At 38.7% G+C, this 16556-nt stretch overlaps 1 protein-coding gene across 1 annotated transcript; it reads right to left on the reverse strand.

Annotated features, from left to right (window-relative positions):
- Window positions 1-1778: 1778 nt before the first annotated feature.
- On the reverse strand, window positions 1779-6154 carry atf3 (activating transcription factor 3). The gene is made up of 4 exons (XM_085382874.1): window positions 5820-6154; window positions 4393-4651; window positions 4150-4257; window positions 1779-3978 (listed from the first exon to the last, which is right to left on the reverse strand). The coding sequence occupies exons 2-4, from the start codon at window positions 4648-4650 to the stop codon at window positions 3676-3678; spliced, it is 669 nt and encodes a 222-aa protein (XP_085239000.1). The 5' UTR covers window position 4651; window positions 5820-6154; the 3' UTR covers window positions 1779-3675.
- Between the last annotated feature and the right edge of the window lie 10402 nt (window positions 6155-16556).

Consider the following 16556-nt stretch of genomic DNA (forward strand, 5'->3'; position numbering starts at 1 on the left):
AGGTGCAAAGTATTGATTACAGTGATTGTATACCTGGATGTTTGCTTTCATCCACTTTCAGTGACAGCTAGGTGGGGTCAAACCATAGCAGATCTCGGGCTGGCAATTATCTGTTTATACACTTTCAGTTTGCCGGGATTGTTTAGAACACATATGTCACGTTTCATCAGAAAGCTAATTTGAATGGTTTCATCGGATTAATTCCCTATCACATCATTCACATCATTCTATGTTGCAACTTTGGCATAACTATGTATTGAAAAAAAGACGGGAAACAAATGGATTTGATTTTGCACATTCCACATATTGGCTCGTGTTTGAACACGCTTGTTTACGGTGTGATGTACCGCACATCTCTAAGGCCAGTGGCCTTATTGGGCGGGTTTGTTGTTATTTGAACTGCATGTCAGAGCCTTCTTGGACAGATACTGTAGAAAACATCCAGTCATATCTAACAAGGCAGTGTTACCTCACCCTTCTGCCTGCCTCTACCTCTTTGAAGAGAACATGTTCAGTCTTGTCCTTCAGCTCCATCACATGCACAGTTGCTCTGTGATTACATGTAGGAATTCTGTCGGAGATTTTTGTAAGCAAACGTTTATGTTGTGAAATTGTTCCACTTGTGGAAAAAAAACATGGTGATAGAAGTACAGCAGCTTCCTAGTACCCATGGGTACTAGGAAGCTGCTAGTACATCTGGGAATGTAAGCTTTTAAAACATTTTAAAACCGAGTATCCTTCAAGGAAACTGTGTTATTTTTCCTGATATTCATAACACACTCTTTATTTTAATGAGAGAGGGCCCGGTGCTGATGTAACTGTGTTCCTAAAGTAAAGCAGAAGACCACAGCTGCAGAGTTAGTTTTCTAAAGATCAAGCATGAGTTTTGTTAGTTCTGCTGTTGTCATTTTCAGACATGGAGAACATGAGACATACGCGAGCGGGTTAATGGCTACAAAATGAAAATCATTGTTTCAAAACTGATCTGATGCAATCCAAAGCAACTGACCGGTCAACTGCATTGTCAGAAAGTGGTGATTATTGATGATAAGCATTGCAAACATTTGTTTTACAACGTGTTGCATCAGATGGCACATGTTTTCATAAGTGCAGAAAGTCTATAGGTATATGATATTGTACAGCTCCAACAGCGAAGAGCAAGGCGCTAATATTTCTGTTTCTGCTCTGTTTAGTGTTATCAACGTACTATCACAGCTTTTTTTCCAACAGCATCATGTGAGCTCACTGTAGCAATAATCATATCATAATTTAATTTAAGATTATCATAAGAAATCAGCTACTCAGCCCACTTCCACTGAGCTTCAGGGAGCTTGTTTTTGGTTCTACAATTATTGCTGCACATTTATTAAGCTCTAACCATTATTATTATTATTATGTACTACTGATATGTTAATAACAATTTTTTTTGCATTTTTGTCCCAGTTACATGTTTCAGATCATCAAACAAAATATAATATTAGAAAGAGATAACTAGTCGCTAACATCTATCAGTCTGGACAGGGTGACAAAGCCAAATGTTTTCAATAATGAGTCCCGTTACATCTGGTGTGAAACTAACACAGCATTTCATTAAACGACAGCCAAACATGGTGGTGTCAGGGTGACGGTCTGGGACTGCTGTCCTGTTTCAGGACCTCACTGGTTGCTGTAATTGATGGAAACATGAATTCTGCTCTCTACCAGAAACTCCTGATGTCACATCTGCCCATCCATTTCCAGAAAAGGCATCTCACAGGTCGCATTTTCAGTTCACATCTTTAATTATCAAAGTATCAAAAATCAAAACAGAGATGGAAGTAGTTACACAGTGATAGTAGCAGTGCAGTTGTACCTGACATCCTTTATTTATTTCTGCTATGACACAGCTATAGAGAAAAAAAAAAGTCTTCAGTAGTAGAAATAGGCACAATATGAATACATGCACTCAGTGCTCAGTGACTATCTAGTAATGACTAGCATCGGGACAACAGGTGACAAAAGTACTATGACCACAAAGACGCCTGCGTCCCTTTAACAATGTGACTCTCACACAACACATACAACAATATAAACCTTCTAACAGAGGAATACAACTTCAGTCTACAAAATTCATTATTATTCTGTCAAAGGAAACCCCTTCTGGTATGTACTCATCCTTCGCTTTGTGCGTCAGAGTTTCAGTTTGATTGAGAATGAGAAGTTAGAGTGTCGCTCAGGAATAAAGGGCTTCTGATCTCATGTTTGGCTTTATTTTACTGCCAATAAACAACAAACAGCAATTTGAGCAATAAACTGCTTTTTTCCTTGGGCTATTTTTTTTTTTTTTTTTTACAATGGAAAAGGGTGTGCAAGTGAACAACAACTATTTTGGCAGTTCGTTTTCAAACAGTGGAAGTTCACGACACACTTAGATTCTAACGTGTCAACAAATCTTGCATAACTTCAGAGTAAACTGATGCAGCGCTTCTGATACCTAGCTAACGATATCTAATGAACACAACATCCGGACCAAATGTTTTCAATAAATACATTTTTAAAAAAATAACTTTTGGTTTTGCTCTGTTGAGACCAAAGGAGGCATTGGTGTTTACATACAGCAGCACATAGTTAATATGCATTTGATACTTTATACAAGACACTGGGTAGAAAACACATCTGTAAAATAACACTTATGTAGCTTCATTGTCACAGAACAGGTTGAAAAAAAATCCCCTTTGCTTTAAGAGAGAACACAGTGATAAATAAAGTGTCCATTGGGCAATTGTGATTGCCATAAAATATTGAATTCTTAAGAAAAAACCCCACAACAAAACACTTATCTATACATGTGATTACACTGTCTTTTGTACTAGGCTTTTTTCATTAAGTGCAGAATTAGAAACCCTGCCTGCAACGTACATTTCCCTTTTGTGTCTGCTACACTCACAGCAAGGAACCCGACCCGTACTCATGCTTTTGGACGAGTCATCTCATATTATGTATAACAAAACGGACGTCTATAGCATACCTAGGTCCTGAGTGGTTAGTAGTAGCAGCGTTTTTAGTAATTCACTTTGTATACAGGACAAGCAGACAGGGTTAAAACAGCAACATCCTAACATACAGTAATCATTTAATAAATATGTCATCTTTGCTGTACACTAAACAGAGACCGCTTCTTTTTAAAGTCAGTGACTTGCATCTGTACACACTCACACAGTCATTCTGAATCTCCTTACTGTCGGGGTGAACTCTTAAATAATGTGCCTTGATCACCTTGAAATCGTGCTTTGGTACAAAAATCAGACCATCGACTATTCAAAATACTAATAAATCAAGAAAAGCTGTTGAACTTTGTTTAAGTGCTTTAGCATCTGTTCTTGGCCCTGACTGTTTAAAATGTTTAAAAAAAAAAAAGAAACACAATGCAAGTCAAAGTGCTGTCCATCATTTCTCACTCCTGTCCAATCAGCAGCTACGGGTTCAGGGAGCGGAAGGTGCTGAGGTCACTTTACACCGCTCTCTTTTTCTCTAGCAGCATTATGGACGGCAGGTGGGCGTGAGGAGTCATAGGTGGCGTTTCATTCTCAGGTCATAAGTTTGTATGTGGCAACTCCACCTCCTGCGAAACCAGTCAGTCCTACATCAGCAGCAGGAGATGGAAGAATTGCAAGCCCTAGATAACACTCTGGGCGATCATAAGTGACTGGGGCACTGGACATGATCGAGAGTCAGAAGTCCTCCGCCGAGAGGCGCTGCTGTGGACGTGGATGCGGATGAGGTGGTGGTGGAGGTGAGGTTGTGGAGTTGTAAGGTGCTCTCCTGGATGTGCTGGATGAAAAGGTTTCGCTCGTCCTCGGGCGTCTGGGGGTTCTGGGCTCGGACGATGCACGTCGGCCGGTGCAGGTTGAGCATGTAGACCAGCTGCTGCTTCTGCTGCTTAAGCTCCTCAATCTGAGCTTTTAAGTCGGCATTGATGCTCTCCAGCTTTTCAGACTCCTGCAGAGAAGGATGGAAGAAGAAGACTGTTATTCACCCGAGAAACATAAGCTACTTCTCACCGCAAGCTGCGAATGTCATGCTTTATAAATTGTCTAACTGTGAGGGTGCAAAAAGCTAAGAGTAGGTGCAGAATAACCAATGCTCAGATTGATGAAAGTGGAAAACTACCTTCTGGAGTGATTCAGTCTTTTCCTTCTTCTTGTTGCGGCACTTGGCGGCAGCGATTTTGTTTCTCTCCCTCCTCCTTTTCCTTCTTTCATGCTCCTCAGATGTCAACTAAAAAAAAGTGAGAAATATAGACCATTAAGAAAAAAATACTCTCTCTCTCTGTGTATGTATGTATGTATGTATGTATGTATATAACAGACACATTACAGATAACTACATGCTGTAATTCCCCCTCTGCCTTACCTCTCGCTTGACCCCGTTCCTGTATGAAGTTAGCTTAGAGGCTCGATCCGAGCTGGAGCTGGCACCATCGGAGCTCATGTCGGTGCTAAGCCCGTTGGACAGTCGCTTGCTCTGGATTGCCAGCCGGAGCTCCTCTTTCACGATGGGTGTGAAGTTGGTGAAGTCGTCCAGGGTGAGTGTGCCTTGAGGGGAGAAGCAAGGAACCAAGGCGGAGCAGCTGATGTCAGCCAGAGAAGGACCCGAGTGCTGAAGCATCATTCTGTAAACGCAAGAGATGAAAATCATCAGGTGGGTTAGAAACACTTAATATAATTCAAAAGAAACTGAGCTAAAGTCATTATGAACCCAACGCTGAAAGTCACAAGATAAATAATGTGGGAAGAATAATAAAGGAATGTTCAACTTTTTGCTGAGTAACAATGACACAAATGTCAGAAGGAAATCCAAAGCTAAGATCGGTTTGAAAGGTCAACATGGCATGTTAAGGAGGACAAACAGATTGTGATGACAAGACAAATAGCTGTGTCATTCAAAACTGAGCAAATATTTGCTTTGTGGAAAACATGCTGTAAAAAAGGCTCATTAATTAGGGAGGTGTGGATGTTTGTTATCTAAACGGAGAAGTGAAAAGAGTTGAATTATGGCCATCAGCCAGATAAGAAGGTGTTTACATCAGCTCTGAGACCAAAACCAAAACAAGCACATTTATATTATATTCTTATGTTCTCCAGTAATAAATCATTTGCAACGAAGTCATTAATGATATGGTTTGTATTAGTCTGCACACAGCTGCACCTTCTTAGAATTAAAAAAAAAGTTTTAAAAAGTCTTGTTAGCTCTACAAATATTTTACCACCGCCTCCCTCTGTTCCCTTCAGTTTCGTTATTATGTGTTCAGGTAATTATAAGAGAGAATTGTGCTATTCATATGTTTGTTTTGGTTTTGTTATTATAAAGTTAACTCAAAAGAAAGAAGAAAAAAAAGAAACAACAATATTAAAAGTCTCGTCAAAAGTGAGGAAACAAGTGCAAAAATCCGAAATACCTGATTATAAATAAGTTACAAAAAAAGTGTAACAAAATGCATTCAAGCAGAATCCAAGAAAAACGTCGCATGATGTCATATTTGAAACAAAAACAATAACAAGTTTTTATAAATACAAAATACGCTAAAATTAAAAAAAAAGAAAAAAAGAAAAATCGTTAGTGCAAACTGCTCCAAAAAGATGCGCTTGTTTATATATTTTATATTTTCACGCAAAAACACGCGCGGAAGTTTTCGCAGTGTCCCGGGACGGAGCGCACGGAGACACCGGCTCTCTGCGCTTCTCACCGGGATCAAAGAGCGACAACACCGCCTCTCTGCCCCTCACACACACGCTCAAACACCCCCGTCCTCCTCCACGGGAAACAGATCTCCAGCCTACCTGTTAAAGCTGTGAGTGTCCGGATCGGATGAAGTGCGCCGTGAAGAAAATAAACCTTCTCTTATGTCTGTGCGTTCCGCTCTTCCTGTGTCGGCTTCCTGCTCGTTGGCTACGGTTGCTCTTGTGGCCTTTACGTTGCGTCACCTCGCGCTTTTAAATTGGTTGAAGGGGCGGGACACATGACGCAACGCAACGCTACTAGAGAGCGAGAGAGGGAGGGTGCTAGGGTTGGGAGCCTGAGAGTAGGGGGGGTGACGTCATCCTATTTTTAGAAGGCTGATCCGGCGATGATGCAATCTAGCAACCCCGAGTGTTCTTCTCTGCCATAACAGGACAGGCGTCCCCTCCCTCCTCCTCCTCATGTTTTTTCCTCCTCTGCCTATCCTCCCGCAGATTTTCAGCTCTTCCTCATTCTCCTCCTCCTCCTCTCTGCTTCCTACCCTCTTCCCACCAACGCGTTATTCCTTTCCCAATCTTTTAATCCTTTTTTTCCTTTTTTGTTTTTATATTTGTCTCTTTTTTCAACACTTCATTCATCATCTCCAATCCTCTTTTTTGGTATAGTTTCTATCCCCCTCCTTTTTTAATCCCCCCCATCAGCTTTGGCCTTTTTCACAAATTTCCATGGTTTATGTCCCAAAATCCCTCTATTCTTTGCCACTCTCATAACATGTTTTTCTCTTATCTTCCCTCCCATCTAATCTCTGTCATCCTATTTCCAGTTGTCTCTTCTCCACTCGTTGCTGTACCTCCTGCACACGCATCTCCACTAATCACTTGAATCTTTTTTTGTTATTGTCTCGTAAATTTACCAAATTTAGAAATACGGGCTAATTTTCCTCTGCGACACCTGGTAGGTTGATGGTATTTACAGATAACCAGTTTAACCTGTTTGATCTTTTTCTTTTTAAAATTGCAGTTTCTTTTATTCCCTTTTTATTTTGTCTCCTGTTTTCTACTAAAAACCTTCACGTCTTTTCCTTTTTCACTCCTCCATCATTATATTTCCAAGTTCTTTCTGCTCACTTTTTCCCAGTATTTACTTTGATACTTTTTTCTTAATTATCCATGTTTTTATATTCTTTCATCATAGTACTTGTACATCTTTCCTTCTTCTATTCACCTGAAGTCTTTTGCCCTCTTTCTTCTACTTCTTTTATCTTATTTCTCTTCTCTCTCTTTCCTCCACTTTTTTCACCCCCATACATGTCCCGTCTTGTACTAATCAGCCTCATTTTATTATTCCTCTTTGCCCTCCATTATTGTTTCCATAAGCATCACCTCTTCACACGCTTCCCTTCCCTCTCTGTCATCTCTCCCTGTTTTGACACTGACATGGATTTCCATTCCAGGCATTCCACACTAACGAGTGAATAAGGCCGTTCAGGCTGAGTGACAGTGGACGGTTATTTATTGTGCGGTTACACCACACTCACCAGCTGGGGTATAAAAGAGGTTAGACAGACATGCAGACAGATATGGACCTTTGCATGGATGGATGGATGGAAGGATTATAATGATTTTCCTTTTCCTGTCTGATGATATGATGACATTTACCTGTCATGTGAGGACAGGTAAAGAAAACTTTCTGCATGTTTTCATTTCTGAACTACTTGTGCTTTTACATGTGTGTGTGTGTCACAGATTTGTAGACTGCCAGTAAATGTAATCTACACGCAGGGATTTTCTTGATTAGTCGTAATCAGATGATCTTGTTTACTCGACTGCTGACACAGATTTCCTGTGAGAATGTTGGTTTTTGGCTTCAGAATACAAAAATATGTGCGAATTTTCACTATTTAACATCTAAATTTAAATTGTAAGTCGTGGCAGCTGTGGAAATACACAACTAGTAAGCATCTATATGTTAATAATATTCAGACATAATAATCGATATTATTAGCAGTCTTTCACACTAGTTTTATGTATTATTATTGATAATAGTTTCAAAGTTACACCTGCAACTTCAGCACTAGCAGTAATGTCCTCGTCCTAGCAGTCAGATTAAAGGAAAATACATTTTAAAGGGTTTTACCTTAGCTATAAAACTCTGCTACTGTAACATAATGTTTATTTTATGCTTACTGAATTGTCCAAAACTGGAAAAGAAGATGGTTCATGAAACGCACATTTATTTTATTCTATTTTTTTCCATATGGGCTGACCCACATCAGGTGCAGCTGTTTATGTTGGGCTGTTTTAATGTGCAGCCATAAAGCAGAAAGCAGCATGGCTTTAAAGTGCACACATATCTAGCAAAGACAAGCAGAGCATGCTGACGTCATCCTGATTCAGAATCATTCCAAAAAAGAAAGAAAAGAAAAGAAACAGATTGTTTTGTCTCAAATATTTCTGTCAGAAAACAGAACAACGTTATTATTTTGTGTGTGTGTGTCTGTTATGATGCCTACATATCCTGTCAAAGCAGAAAACTCGGCTCAACTTTTGCGTACATGATACAATAATTTCCTGATAGATTGTTATCTAACACGAACCATGCAACAACAGCTCTGCAGTTTTGTAAAATCCTGCTTCCACTAGATTACTCCTACTAGATTTTAAGTGACCTGATTCATGAGGATGTTTTAATTCTGATTAAAAGATGCAAGCTTTTGGGCATCTTGTTGACCTCTACTGCAGTTTATGTGCTTAACTTGTAAGTGTCATAGGTTTTTTTTATTTGTTCGAGTGATTTCACACACTGAAGAAAAGGTTCTTTCCCTCCTATTTCCTTGTAGTCTTTCTATCTTTTCCTTCCTTTTCTCATTTCCTGCCATTTTCAGTATAATGCCCTCTCGGTTTTGTAATTTTGAAACTCCCAGTTTCTCTGAGTGTACCAACAAAATTGACTTTCAGTTTTGCCAACTCAAGACTTTCTTGGAAACAATATTGCTTCACTATTTCATGAAATTATGAAATGTCAAAATCGAGTGATCATCAAGTGGTCACTATGTTTGCATCTCATCTTTTCTTAACTTTACTTGAAATGAAGCCAAGGAGACATGACTTGTCACATGAACGATGACTGCCATGACTGATCTAGAAATTCATGTAACTATGAATCCCACCCAGTTGTAAAGGCCATAAAATGGTTAATAATTAAACAAATGAGTTTCCACTGCTAAGGAAAACATCTGGCCTTATGTGAACCTCTGAAAAAACACTCCCTGACAAAGAAGGTTATGTAGTGGTGACCTGCTGAGGTGTTTTCTCCATTTTTAGACGGTAAGTTTGAAGGCCGAGTTGAACAAGGGAAATATTTCTCTTTGCCAGGAACTGAAAGAAAAGATCTGCTGTTTCCCCAAGCTGTAAATCTGAAACCCTGAAATAGGTTAAAATAAATTCTAATAAAAATTATTTTAATATAATTTAACCCAGCATATATATTCTTATAAATAAAAACATACCACAGATGCTTTTGTCGGCCTCAGACTAAATGAAAGTGACTTCATTGACTTATGCCCTTGAATTCTTCAATGCATTGTCTACGTTTCCTGTGCATGTGACATGTAATGTATGTGCTAACTCACAGTCACATGGCTTGATTTTGTGCTTTTAGTTTTGGTCCAGATGGAAAACATAAATGCAGAGTGACTGCTGTTTGGAAAGTTAAGAAAATGCTCCGACTCAGAACTCCTGCTCAATCAGACATCACAGAGGATAGGGGAGGGGGTTTCCAAAGCAAACTTAGGATCCTAAAAAGCTCTTCCAACGAAGAATACTCACTCACTCAAAGAAAGAAAACATAAATTGTTACAGACAAATCAGAGGCAGGCTAAATAAAAATGAAAGTAAGAAGAGTAATATATTAATAAGAACACTTTTAGGGGCAAATTAAATGAAGGGACTGAGTCTGAGCTGCTCAGCTGCTCTACTGGGAGCAGGAAGAGCCTCAAAAGTAATCAAAATGACAAATCTAGACTATTCCAGAACATACTGGGAGCCAGTTTAAAAATGCCAAAATGGGAGTGATGGGAGGCTGCTGACTTCTTTATAGTCTACAGTCGTTCAAATAGAGTTTTAGTTCAGGAAAGAAAAAAAGGCTGACACATGTAAAAGCACACTTTTAAATCTTAAATGACATCTTTTTTTAATTTTTAAGATGATAAAAGCATGACTGCATTAGTCTCACAATGTGGTGCTCGAAATTTAGGTTTTAATTAAATCAGATTTCAAGATAATTTGCAACCAGCTTGAAATTTTCAGGCCGAGAAGCAGCCGGTGGGAGAATCTGTTCAGCGTGACCTACGACCTGGTGGCAAGTTTCGTCTGAATTTAGCTGAAGGAAATGAAATGACGTCCAGTTCTGAACCTCATAAAGAGTCACATGATCTGAATTAGCCATCACTTACATTTATAACAGTGAGTCATGCAGAGACTCAATGTATGCTTTGATTCAGTGTAGTTTCAGTTAACTCATAGAGTAGGTACGCTGGTTTCAGTTTACTTTTCCCCGTTTAACTGGTTATATTAATACTGTTTAGATGGTTTTAAAACATTAAGCTTGTAGTGATGATTTCATTTCATTGGGAAATTTATTTATATATTTTTATTCTTAATTCAGAACAACTCTTATGATAAAAAGCAAAAATGCGTAACCAACAAAACCTATAAATAAAGATGATTTTTATCTTGACAAAAGCAAAAAAAATAGAAAAGAAAAGTGTTTTCGCACATTTTGAGTTTGTTGCTATCAAAGTGAATACATTCAGTGGAATGCGGAGCCTTGGCTTTTGCAACACATTTTGCAAACTCCCACCAGCTCTGGTTATCCACCTGTCAAAATATGTTTATGTCCTATAGTATGTGATGTCTCATAGCTCAGAGCCCCAGATGGAGAACTTCAGGCCCGGGTGTGCACGCTGTTCTGGAAAGTTACAGTACTCCCCTTCCTCAGCCTGACGTTGGAAAGGTGCTCGGGAGGAGGGAGGTGTTTCCAACATAAATGCGCCAGAGTTTTCCAAAGAAACATATTTAATCTTTTACAGCTGACAACTTCCTTTAAAAGGTCACCAGCCCAGACAACTAACGTAAGAGCAGAACATCACAGTCATTCACAATAACATATACAAACATTATGAATAGAGATGTTATAGGTTTTACTAAAATATTTTTAGTTGAGCTATTTTCACATCTAGTTTAGTTGAATTTCTGTCAACTTGTCTTGAATCTGCCAGAGAAATACTCGACATATAAAGTCCAGTGTCGTTTGTTCCCAGCTCTGATTTTAAACCGTACCATTAGTTAACTGTGCCTTTTAGAAATGCTACCTGTGCTGATTATCACTTCACAGATCTACTGTGGCGCATGCTTGACCTCGCCTCAAAATACATCCATGTTACACTGCATCTAATTAAAAGCTGACACGCTTGGAGTTGTAGTTTTTATTTTTAGTACGCCAGACAATCGTCAAAATGCTCGAGCTGAATGGCAAAAATGCTCACGCTCGCATTTCCACTCCTCTGTCTTTCTCCGCGAGCAGCCAGACGAGTGTTGAAAAGTTTATGAGGTCAGTGTGGTCATCCAGATTGATGCTGCGACATGAAGTCATTGCTGACACTGTCGCTTATTAATACCATATGATCGGAGTGCTAACCCTCCTCAGCTAAATATTGCATTCTCTATTTTTATGTTTCAAGTGTTTCATGCCAAAGAGCTACGTGTGCTCATATCCACATACAGTATGGAGGAGCAGGCTCTTTGGGCAGCTTTTAAAAAGGAAAATACAGTCTATCAGATTAACTTTCTTAATGTCAAACTTCAAAAAATTCATACCTTTTTAAAATATAAAATCCAATAATGGAAACAGGTGGACTTTAAAAAGCTAAATTAAAAGATAAACAGTGAATTTTAGCTGGTTTCTAAATAAATCTGGTGTAAACACATTACAAAAACATATGAAAACAAATATATTAATCCCAGAAAGTACATAGGGTGATGTATAATATGTAAGTGGGTCTTTGGCCAGTTAACCATAACTTTTCCTTGTGATAATAAATCATTTTGTTTCTATTCAGTTTAACCTAAAAAAAAAAACAGTTCTTCTTACAAGTTGTAAATAAGGGCACCGCAGGATTTCGCCACAAAACTCTCACTTTCACCTGCTATTCTGCTTACAGTTCACATCCTGGACTCCTACCTAATCTCCAAAACAGTTCCTGATGTGAGCTGATAAAGAAAACAGGACAGAGGACGGGTTTCACTATGACAGAAAGGAATGTGAATAAGAGCGAGTTTCTCATTCTGAGAGTTTGCTCTCAGTGGAAGAGAAAGTGAAAACCAAAGAAGAATTCGTAAGCCCATGTGCAGCAGTCTAGAGAAGCAAAGCCTACTTTTTAAACCCTCAGTTAAACACTAAACACCCTGCAATTCGTGGTTCAGGCTGCACATTAACTCACACCTCATTCATGCTTCTGTTTAGTAAAAGCTTCCCTACTGCAACTGTGTCTTATTAAAAAAGTCACCTTCTTGCCTCCAGCCAGTTCTAAATGCAGCAGCAGCTTCTTAATGGTTTTAGCACATGCTGTCACATGTCCTGGCTCTTGTCCATTGGCACCCTGTACGTTTTGGAATTGATTTTAAGATTTAGTGTTAAAGTGTGTCAGCGTCTGCGTTCAAGCTACATGACAGAAATACTGACCTCCGCGTGAGCAGGTTAACAGCCTCAGATCCTTAACTGGGGTTGTAGGGCAGTGAGTAGAACTGGGGCAATGGCTGCACAGACAAAGTAAACAAAGGGCTACATGTTGGATTAACTTAATCAAAATGTAAGAAAATGTTACAAAGAAAGGGATCAAACCCACTGCACTGGAATCAAGTTAAATAGCAGTAAAAACTCACTGCAGCCCTAATAATGATTCAACGGGGGTTCCTTTTAGGACTTTACAGGCTGGCTTTGCTTTTGCTGCTGTGTGACAGCACGCCGCATACTGAGACAATGTCCTGCATGTTCAGTGGCTCTATATTTTACCAACAAGAGTGCACGTGTCACAAGAAACTTGTGGCTGAAAATGTGATTTATGGCTATTGAAACTCAAAGGCGGTTAGCAAACAGAAAAGTAACTGACCGTTAACGGTTGTCACAGTTACTGTAACAGAAAAAAGGAATAGAAAAAGGGAATAAACCACTTTAGCTTTCCTTTTCTGAGTGTAGGAGATGGGAAAATTCAATTAAAATAAAAAGCTTCACATGCTTGATGGCATACTTTTTTTCTGAAACAGGGTTGTTTTGTTTGGGCATTTTTATTTTCATTTTAGTTTTTTTTATTTACCCCCATTTTATTTATTTATTTATTTTAGTTTTTAGTTTTTTCCTTGTTTTGTTTGTTTTTTGGTCTCATGGTCTGGATTTTTGCTTTTCCTTGTCTTGTTATTAGTATAACTTCAATAGACATGGAGAACAGATCAATAAAACAATAGTTCTGGCTCTAATCTGAACTGTATGAAGAATGAAATCTTCTTCAGATCCTATCTCGACCCTTACATGTGTAATTTTAGCTCAGACAGAAAACTCATGGACACGCCTCATATTCAGCACCATCTATATATCCATGTGGTGATACTCATTTATAAATTCTTTGTTTTTTTCCTCCGCATTCACCGGACAATGCTGCAGTTTTTTTTAAAAAAACTCTTTGAGATCAATACTTGGATTGAACAAATGGTAGCTTCATAGTCTTACAATTTGGAATTTCACAAGACCCAGTGAGGCATGGGGAAATTGTCATAATCAATAACTAATATAAGTAGCAGTGTTGCAACAATCAAAGGAAAAGATCCATGATCTACAGTTTTCAGGCCCCTCTTATGTTGAACCAGCTTCCAGTTTGGATTCAGAAGACAGACACTATCTCTACGTTTAAGATTTGGCTTAAAACTTTCCTTGTTGCTAAAGAATATAGTTAGGGCTCAATCAGTTATGTTCCCCTCACTCCCAATAGATCACAGTAGATGGCCGCCCTTCTGTGAGCCTGGTTCTGCAGGTGGTTTCGTCCTGTTAAAGGGAGTTTTTCCCAAGTGCTTGCTCAGAGGAGGTCATCTGATTGTTGGGGGGTCTTTAGCTTACAGTACAAAGCACCTTGAGGCAACTGTCGTTGTGATTTAGTGGTATATAAATAAAATTAAATGGAACTGTCTGTAACAGCAACACTAAGAGGTTATGTTAAATTCAGTTCCTTAACATTTGATTTAGATTTATAGATGATACTAGAAAAAAATAATTTAAATGATTTTGAGGTTTTGGGGAAAAGGAGCTCCCAGACTTAAATGATGCATAATGTAAACTAGAAATGAGGAAAATAAACTAATCATCTGCCCTCAAAAAGAAAGAAACTAAAGAAAAAAGAAGAAGAATGCGGGAGAGTTTCTTTATCTGGAAGGGAGAGCCTAGTTTTTCAGCCTCCTTCATACAGAGGACGATCCACCCACCAGTTATTCCAGGCTGAATTTGTTCAACTGGAACCAGAAACCCACCGGCCCACTTGCAGCTGCTGAAAGACACAGTCCACCAACAGCAAACACTGTTCTCAGAGAAAAGATGAATATGTTGTATTCAGGACCGAAATCATGGAGCCTGACATTCCTCCCAACTTCAAATGTCCAGTTGTGAAGCAATAAATAGTGAGTTCACTGCCTGGTACAGAAGACAGTTTGCGCATCATTGGAAAGTTCGATGACAACTACACAGATATTGTTTTGAACACATCAATGTGTCACTGCTTTGACAGACAGGTGTGTTGATCAGGAAGCTGTGAGCATACCTGCAGTGGTTTACCTGTGCTGAATGGAGTCACTGAACACGCACCACTTTTAATTTAATTATCTGACAAATTTCTGTGTTAACTGATATCTTAGCACCCATTTGTCGAGATATGATTAATTCTCACTTCGAAAGGTGAAAAATTATGAAATTATTTGGTAACATCACTTGGTGACATCCATCCTTTATTTACAGGGTATTTTACAAGCACAAACCCATGATTGGCGTTTAATGATGCTGTGATATATGTGGTGGATTGTGTCTGTATAGTATGCTTGTCCACAAGAAAGTTACCAATAAACAGAAAGGTTTTGTAATTATTTTCTAAAGTTAAATGAGGTGCAAAAGCTAAAATGAGTCCATAACTTTGATATAGCGATATCACATAGAATGCTTATTACCTTTATAACAGTGGGATGAAAAAATCCCTTTGTTCCAACAACAGGCCACGTTCAGTTATTTGAACACTTTTCAGAGACACTTACAACTCACGAGAGTCCCGCACTGTTTAATTGAATCATGGAGCATGATCGGACATCGTTTTCATCTTTGCATATGTATCAGAGAAATCTACCCATATAAACCTGCAGTTTTAAAGCTCAATTTAAACAAACAAACAAACAAAAAATCTATATTAAAACAGTAACATATATAGCAATTATAACGTAATATACACCTCCTCACTCAAATTTCCAGATTAGGAACAAATGATTTGTTTTTTGGGAAGATCAGCCTTCCTGTTTCCTGTTTCACCTTTAAAATGTTCCGATAATAATATAAAAGTATTTATGGTGAAAACGATAAGTGTTGGAACAGGAGGAGGCTGTTTATCCTGCCGGTGTCTCTTCCCGGTTCCCAGCTGGTTGCCTGGTAAAGCCACCGGGAGGATAAGGGGCATTATTTCCCGGAAAGGGTGACGTAATCCTGGAGGGAATAATAAAAGATGAGGAGGCGGAGGAGCTTTTGTTTACAGTTTTTACACCACAAGGGGGAAATAAATAAATAAATAAATATTCTGAAGAAAACACAAAAACAAGCACAATACATTTTATTGTATTTTTAAAGCCTTATTTAGCTGTTCTAAAAATTGTACTCTATTTATTTATTTATCTTTAAAGAAACATGAACTACTTTTTGTGTATTATTTATAATTTAACAATATTAATTTATACAAGATTTCCACTGGAGTCATTTTCATCAACTTGCTTGCGTTGTATTTATTTGCATTTATTTTTTATTTATAATCATTACTATAATTTAACGGAAAGGATACAGTAGAATCCCTAATATTTAAAGAAACGCAATAGACTTACATATGCAGCTCATAGTAGAGATTCGTACCATATACCTTTTAGCACACAACAATATATTTTATCATAATTCATGACATTTTATATTCTTAGTGAATTAAAATGAAGAACAAAAAAAAGAAAAAAGAAAAAACAACCCAACTTTATTTTGTGTTATTAATCTGCTTAATTTAATTCTTCATCATGTCCTCATTTTGCCCTTCCCTTTCTTTCCGGGAAGCTGCAGTTCTTCCTCGCCCTCCTCCTCCCCGTCTTTTGTTTCGTGTTCTTCATCGTCTTCACGGGGTATCCGGGAAATCCCCCCCCCCCCCCCCCGCCCTTCTGGTCTCCTCTTCCTCCTCCCACTGATGAGAATCTGGGCGTGAAACACGGCGGTTGGGTGGATGCTTAATGCGAGGCTTACAGTATATTGTTAATGTGGTAAACGGGTTTTCGAGTTTACGGCAGCCGGCCCGGATCATTTGCACTTTCGATCTGAGTGATTCAACTCATTCTGGTAAATCTGCATTTCGCTGAAATGGAACTGCGGCACCAGCGGATGCCCGAGAGCTACATTTCTAGAAACAGGCATAACATCATCTGACATCAGCTGTCCTACTTTCCTGTTAAACGGAAGATCGTTCACTTAATTTTCTTAATAAGGGATTTCAGCCAGTTTACATTATCCTG

Source organism: Rhamphochromis longiceps, linkage group LG15 (assembly GCF_057381845.1).
Source record: "Rhamphochromis longiceps isolate RC_006_pf linkage group LG15, R_longiceps_female_GT1.1, whole genome shotgun sequence".
NCBI classification, from domain to species: domain Eukaryota; kingdom Metazoa; phylum Chordata; class Actinopteri; order Cichliformes; family Cichlidae; genus Rhamphochromis; species Rhamphochromis longiceps.

Excerpts from the sequence above, each read along its gene's own strand:
- atf3 (XM_085382874.1), bottom strand. The coding sequence starts at position 4,650 with ATGATGCTTCAGCACTCGGGTCCTTCTCTGGCTGACATCAGCTGCTCC. Across the intron at positions 4,258-4,392 it reads GGAACGGGGTCAAGCGAGAG|TTGACATCTGAGGAGCATGA; the intron begins GTAAGGCAGAGG and ends ACTTTTTTTTAG. Across the intron at positions 3,979-4,149 it reads AGACTGAATCACTCCAGAAG|GAGTCTGAAAAGCTGGAGAG; the intron begins GTAGTTTTCCAC and ends CCTTCTCTGCAG.